Consider the following 7,878-nt stretch of genomic DNA (forward strand, 5'->3'; position numbering starts at 1 on the left):
CTTCTTTGCTGGTGTTTGTAGGGACAGTCTTGCTTCCTGAGAGAAATCTTACTCTTTCCATAGTCTACCTCTGTGACTCCCAAACAAGCAGCTAGTTCAGCAGTCCCTGCATAGTTCAGACAACAAAGTGATTCTTTTAGTCTGGCAAAAGCCTGGTGTGCTTTTCTTTTGTCTGCCTTCAGGCTTTGTTTTTGAACCCTGACTTCCATCCTTTCTCTCATTCCCTGTACAGAGACACTATTATATGGCTGGTATCAACTGAGGAGAATTAGAATATAGAAATAGGAATAGAAAATAGAATGTGAGAGCATTAAATGACATTACCAAGCATTAATTGAAATGTGAAAGGGTCATACTAATTACGATCAGTAGAGATCAGAGACTTAGAAGACTTGATGTTTGAGTTGGGCTTTAAAGGATGGATCAGAATTAGATAACAAGATATCAAATTTGGAAAGTCTAGAGAACACAGAGTTAGTTCTCTTTGACTGGGTCCTGGAGTATAACTAGAGGAGTAATGAAATGGCACATGAAAGGCAGAGTGACAACAGAGTGTGGAGGGCTTTGTATATCCTCAGGAGACAATAAAGATGAAGTAACATGGATATCTGACCAGATTTGTTCAGAAGGAAGCTTATTTTTTGGCTAGAATGTGAATGATGATGTGGAATGCAGAAGAGAATGAAGAAATTGAAGATCAGTGAATAGATTATTGCAGAAATCCAGGAGGGTAATAATGATGATCTGTGCTAGAATAGGGGCCATGGGTATAAAGAGAAAGGGATGGGTAGGAGAGAGACTGAAGAAGTAGAACTGACACAAAGTGGTGATTTAATCAGTTAGGATGTGGAAAGATTGTGATAATATTTGATATAGAATATTGTGTGAATGGTGGTACCACTGGCAAATTAGAGGCACAGGTTTGCAGGGAATAATAATTTCACTTTTGGATAATATGTGGTAAGAAAATTAATTATAGAATGCATACAAATGCTAAAAAAGAGCAATTAGGTGGGAATAATATGTAGGGTTACGAAAATCGAAAGCCTTAGGAATATGTGTTAATTAAAAATATTTGGGACACAACAAGCTTTAAAAAGTGAGAGATTAATCTACCTAAATTGGATAAAAGCACTTCTCTTTTAGTCACAATCATTTGTCTCTCAGAAGCAAATCTACAATATGGATCTTGAGGAAAAGATATACATAATCCCTTCATAAAATTAAGCCTTATAATTCCTCAGATGTTTCATCTTCTCTCCTTTCTTTGAGTCTAAGCCAGTTTCCAAAAACAATGAATGTATTGTGTAGTTAGACATAACTGTACAAAAACAACACTAATGGTATTAATCTTTATTCTAGTTAATTTTATCTCTCTTTTTTTATAGGCATGTTTGCAACAGTTGATGGAATATCCCAGCGTGCCCCTGTGCATTGGTCAGAGAATGTGATTGGTGCAGCCATTTGCTTTCCATATGTAATAGCTCTAGATGATGAATTCATTACAGTGCATAGCATGCTGGATCAACAGCGAAAACAGACACTGCCTTTTAAGGAAGGCCACATTTTACAGGACTTTGAAGGTACTTACAAATCAATTAGCAACTAGTATGAAAAAAAAATAATCTTTTTGAATGGTATCATGAATTATCTTTCAGTTAGTAATGCTTGCTTTACATTTCTCTTCATATAGACAAGGAGTTGGTGAACAGTACAATCTTGTAGACCTTTCCCAAGAGATAACAGAGTATATTTGGAAGCCCTCAGTAGTAGATGCTAGAATTGGATTATGATCTGGCTTGCACTACTTACAGACAATAGGTAAAAGCCTTAGGCCTTTCTGTGTCTCAGCTTCCTGATCAGTAACATGAAAAGGATTTTGTTCATCAGGCTAATTAGCTCAGAACCTTTGTAAAAGATAAATTAGCATAATCATTTTTATGGATTTTTGGAAAGAATGCTATTTTCTGTGCAGTACTTTAGTTCTGAATGTTGTATTGTAAAGTTCTAGTTTTTAGAACAATCCACGTTCTGAATCTGACAATTTTTTTTTAATTTTAAAAAAGAATCCATTTTAAATGATGGCCCATTACAATTTTTACCAAAATCACTCTTTAATTGACTGCCAGAATAAGAGGCTTTGCTCTAGAATATGTATGTGAAGCATTTACTCTAAATTTAGAGGCAACTTTTGATTTAAAAATTTCAGTGTTAAGGATTATGTCCTCCCCTAAAGTCTTGACTATGGTCCCTCCTTATGGTGTGAAGTTGATCCTTGGTTCTTGAAAACTGTGCCATAGGAGCAAAAATTTTAGCAGATTCTACCCAACTGGCCCTTTGTCTCAGCACTAAAAGATTTGTCACCAGATAAGTAACTTAATATTTTTGAAGGCAACTATTTAATGAAACCATCTACCAAAGCATGCAGATGTTTCAGTCTGGGTCAAGGAAGGGAATACCTATATTAATGAAATCATGGATATTTTGAAATATTGAATTAATAATTATACCTAGTTTGCAAAGTTTTAAGTTTTATGGGAGTTGTGGGGTTGTACAAGAACAATGCTATTAAGACCATTGAGATGGGGGAAATTATATCTATCAATAAATTTTTTTTGTGCAAGGCATCATGCTAAGTGCTTTTGAGGCTGCAAAGAAATATGGCAAAAGGGCTTAGGATCTAAATAGAAAGATAAAATATATACACTCCTGAAAAGAAAACTAGTATGTAGGAGTTTTATAGTCAGATAGTAAGTAGCACGATGTACTAGAAAGAACAAAGAGAGCTTGACCTAAAGTCATCTCGAGAACTGAGATAGAATTGTGTCTCTGATACTGTGAAAATAGGCAACTCGGCCTGTCTGGAACAGTTTTCCCAACTTATGTAAAATATGGATCATGATACTTATACCTATGGCTATCAAAGCCCAAATGAGTTAATAATATATGTATACTTCTTTAGAAACCTTAATGACATGTAAGATATTATTGTCTTGATGCATGGTATAGGCAATATGTAAGTGGTAATTGTCAATGGTAGGGAGAAATCATATTGAACTAGGGTGATAATTTATTAATTATGGAAAGATTATCAAATTGTAATTGAACTTAAAGCAGAATGGAATGTTTTTAAGTATTTTAAAATTACAAATTTAAATTAGACAAATGATATTCCTGCATGCAGAGGACAGGGATTAGCATGTCTCTTTCTGTGTTCTCTCTTGGATTTAACTCAGTGCTTTGGATAAAGTAAAAGTGTTTAGATTAAATTAAAGGTTGTTTAAAATTTTTGAAAAAACAATTACATGAAATATAATGTTTATGTTCTTCCACAACAACCTTGTATTTCTATACAGGTAGAGTGATTGTAGCCACCAGTAAAGGAGTATATATCTTGGTTCCATTACCCCTTGAAAGACAAATTCAGGATCTCCTTGCAAGTCAAAGAGTGGAAGAAGCTTTAGTTTTAGCAAAAGGAGCACGAAGGAACATTCCAAAAGAAAAATTTCAGGTTTGTAGTTTGGGATCATGTAAAAAATTATCTAATAGTAATAAAACCTAGTTGAAAAGCATTTAAATCATTCTTATTCATGGGACCCACAGAGATGAATCAAGGACATAATTCATATTTGTCACTTAGAATTTGTGATCATTGGAATCAAGTTGGGCTGAAGTTTACTTTTGCAGTCTATAGGGAAAAGGTTAACTAAGCAAATGAATAAGCTAAATGGGCTGAGTTAGTGATTTTTGAAGGGAAAGTGGAATCATCAGTCTGTTTAAGAGAACAAAGTTTCTAAAGCCTTAAGGACACACCTGAATATCATAGATAATATGTTAATTACAAATTGTTTTCCTTTGTTAAATTAGGGTCTTAAGAACTCCATCTTGTTAGTACTTTGTTAGCTTAATATAAATTATTCTCAGTATTTGACAGTAACAAAACTACATGCAAAGATATTACATATAAATATATGTCATCTATAGATATAGATACAGAAAAAATATATAATATGTACACATGTATATTAAGCTTGATGGGGAAGGTACCAGAGCAGTGCTATTAATGCCATTGAGATTGTGGAAAAAATTATTATATCCATCAGTAAATGTTTTTTTTTGTGTGCAAGGCATCATGCCAAATCTACAGATTTATACAAGGGCACAGACTCTAGATGGAGAGAGAAAATATATTTACTCCTGAAAAGAGAACTATCATGTTGAAGCTGTACGTAGCCAAGCAGTGGCATGATGTACTAGAAAAAAAGGAGAAAGAACTTGACCTGAAGTCATAGAGATTTGAGGTAGACCTGAGATAGAACTGAGATAGCAATATATACACATATCATATACTTTAAATAAAATATAATTGCATGTATAATAAGATTTCCTGTTGTTGCTCAATGGACACAAGTAAAGAGTCAATGATGTGGAATTAGGGAGAAATAAAACATATGTGTCTTCTTTGGGGTTGTGCACCAGAGAGTTAAGAATTAAAGTGAAGGAAAAGTAAAGAGTAGAAAAAAATATGGAAAATAAAATTTTTTGAATGAAAAACTATTTTTATAATTCTAATTTTAAGATGTGAGAAAGTAGAAGAAAAAAATAACTTTCTATTTTGAAGTAATGGATCTGTTTAGGCTATCTTAAGCAAGTTGTGTTAAAATTGTTCAAGAGCCCTCTCCTTGCCCATACTAAGTGTATGTAACATTTTTTCAAGGCTGTGTTAGTTTTTCTTTATGCATTTTTTTGTACATCTTCTCCTGCTAAGATTAGAGAAAGAACTGTAATGAGGATGGGGCAGACATGGTACCTAATTTTTAAGGTGCCCAGGTAATCTCATGGGCCTTAGGGAATGCCTGGGGGGATAGGGAAGTGAGGGTTAGGGTTGGGGTGGTGAGTGAGGGAGAGCTGCACATGTTTTACAATACTATACTACCTTCTGCCATTATCCCCCACTTCACCCTAGTACATATGATGCGAGTAAAACTATTCATTAAGCTGCATCCCTATTCATGTACATAGGCAAGCTGTCCTCCTACTACTATCAACAACCCCTTTCTGGGGCCAAGCCTCTATCATCTTAATAAAGAAGGGCAAGTGAGTGGCCAGAATCGTCTGCCTGAAGACGGGGAGAAGAGAGGCAAATAGTTAAATAAGGGTATCCATTCAAACACCTCTTCAGTGCCACTTGCCCTGTTTACCTCAGAGCCAAAGAGTTCAAAAAGCAGTCCTTAAAATCATAATTTAAAACTTAGTAGAAAAAGGTGGTTAAAAAGCATTTTAGGAAGATAACAAAAACTTCTGGCTAAAAGATTAAAAGCATTTGGCAAAAGGGTTTCCTGAGGCCCTTACCAAAATTGTAAAAACTACTTTCTATGTTTGGCTCAGATTGCTCACAGTTTGGTCCTAGAGTCCAGTTGGGATCAAAGTTCATCCAAACTACCTCAGATTTGTATCACAACTTCTTAATTTGTAGCAGTTTTGGCTAGTGTTGTGGTAGTGTGGGAAGGTAACTGATCCCTCATTTGTTCTCTTAGTACTCTGGTCTATAACACTGGGGTTTTTGAACTAACCATTGTTACAAGGGAATCACAAATGATTAAATCTTTACTCCTTTGTTACAGCCCTTTCTAAATCCTGTTAACTTGAGTATGGTAGAGATTGGAATAATTAAATTTTGATCTAGGCTGCAGCCCTTACTCAATCCTATTAGGACTGAATAGGGTGGAGATTTATTCCAAGTATCTCCATTGTATCAATTCTAAAATCAATCAAGACTCAAAGAAATTCCTGTTCTATGCTTAAGCATAGGTCAAAGTCCTTTCCATTGTTCAGCAAAGGGTTTCTGTCCTAAAGTAATCTTAAGAAGGGAAGAGAAGGAACCTCCCATGCCAATGGAGTTCCCATTCCAATAGACTATCAGTAAGAAATTTTCCAAGTATGAAATATCCCAATGGTGAAATTTCCAACATTTATAAGTCTAAGGAAATTTGAGGTTTACACCATATATTCCTAACTTAAACTTGGTTCACAAGAATAATTAGTTAAAATAGGAAGCTATTATTTTATTTTATATCTCTCTTCTATTTCCAAACCAGACTTCTAGACAAAACTGTTTATTCTCTTTGCATCTACTTTCTCACCTTCTGCTTATTTTCTAACCCCTTAGAATCTGGCTTCAGACCTTACCCCATGACCAATGATCTCTAAATCCAGTAAACTTTTCTCAGTCTTCAGCCTTCTTTGAACTCTTTCTTCAGCTTTTGATAATGTTGACCTGGACCATTTTTCTGAACATTCTCTTTACTCTCAAATTTTGAGATATTATTTTGACCTGTTTCTTCTTTTACCTGGCTATCCATTCCTCATTAGTCTCCTTTGCTGGGTTTTCATCTACAATTTCTCTCTCTGAAGAGATCACTTACTCCAATGTATATCTGTCTTGACCACCCTTCTTTTCTCATTCTCTACCCTTGATAATCTGGTCCCATTTGTTCAATTATTACCTCTGCAAATGACTTCTAGATCTATATACCCAGCCATAATCTCTTTCCTGTGTTTCTTTTTACCACCTATCTAATGTCACCTGCATCACAGTTATCCCATAGCATTTCAAATTCAACATGAACAAATTGAACTCATCTTCCAGCTTAAACCTGCTCCTCTAGCAAACTTTTGTCTTTCTTTTAAGGGTACCACTATCCAATAAATTTGGTCCATAAGCTCAGCTTCATTCTCCACTTTTTCCATTTTCCCCAAATTCCATTTGCAATCAATTACCATGTCTTGTTGATTCTGACTCCAACATCTTACATCCTTCCCACTCACCTTAGTCACACTGGCCACTCTGTTTAAGATTCTTATTATTACCTCTTCTCTGGACTATTTATTGCAAAAGCTTCCTAAATTAATTCTTATCTCCTAACCCTCCCTTCTCAAATCTATCTTCCACAAGCTGCCAAAATGATATTCCTAAAATATGTCTTGCCTTTAGTTTCCCTGCCTGAGAAGCTTTGATGACTTCCTGTTACCTGGGCAATAAAATAAAAACTCTTCAGAATAGCACTTCAAGGTCTTCATAATCAACTACAGTTTACACTTCTAGGCTTATTGCACATTATTTGCCTTTATAAACTTACATTTCTTCTCCTACAGGAAATCTTTCTTGATTCCTCTGTGTTTTTAATGTGGTCTTCCTCCTTAGGTAATTATATACTTATCTGTTTACATATATATCCCTATAGAAGCTCCTTGAAGGAAGACACAATTTTTGTTTTATATTTTTGTCCCTATAGACTAGCTTAATGCCTTATACAAATTGTTTGTCTAAGAAGTGCTTGCTGCTTTGTATTAGAAGTTATTAGATCCTTAGGGGTTGAGCTCCTTCCCAAATTTTTGTGACAATGGCTAGGGATTTCCTCACATACACACAGATTGGCTATTGTGCCCCAAGTACAAAAACTCCTAGTTGTTGCTCTGATTCAAGACTGTCAGTAACTAGTGGTTTGATCTGATACTCTTATACTTTTTAGTGATGTGTTATTCAAGTTGAACTTAAATCTATTAATGGAAATTTTGAAAACTGTAAAAGATTAGATTGGGTAGAAAGAAAAGACTAGCTGTGATGAATTCAATTCAACCAACATTTATTAAAATACCTCCTTTGTCAGAGCACAAAGGTGAAGTGAGACCAAATTTAGGCAAGAGCCAGCTCCTATCCCCAGGGATTTTACTGAGGATGGATAAAATACAATACATACAACTGTAATACTCAATAGTGACCAACGAGCATTGTGCTAAGTACTGGGGATATACAGGCAAAAGTGATGTTACTGTCTTTGAATACATTCTGTTAGGAAAAACAACATGTACATCTAT

General features: G+C 34.9%; 1 protein-coding gene across 2 annotated transcripts in view; it reads left to right on the forward strand.

The window, feature by feature from the left end:
- Positions 1-7,878, forward strand: part of TGFBRAP1 (transforming growth factor beta receptor associated protein 1) — a 66,504-nt gene that overhangs the window by 21,967 nt on the left and 36,659 nt on the right. For both annotated transcript variants that reach the window (XM_007501180.3, XM_001364018.4), the window contains exons 3-4: positions 1,389-1,583; positions 3,357-3,511. In XM_007501180.3, coding sequence (XP_007501242.2) covers positions 1,389-1,583; positions 3,357-3,511 — 350 coding nt within the window. The remainder of the gene's footprint in view (positions 1-1,388; positions 1,584-3,356; positions 3,512-7,878) is intronic.

This window comes from Monodelphis domestica, chromosome 8, assembly GCF_027887165.1.
Source record: "Monodelphis domestica isolate mMonDom1 chromosome 8, mMonDom1.pri, whole genome shotgun sequence".
Classification (NCBI taxonomy): domain Eukaryota; kingdom Metazoa; phylum Chordata; class Mammalia; order Didelphimorphia; family Didelphidae; genus Monodelphis; species Monodelphis domestica.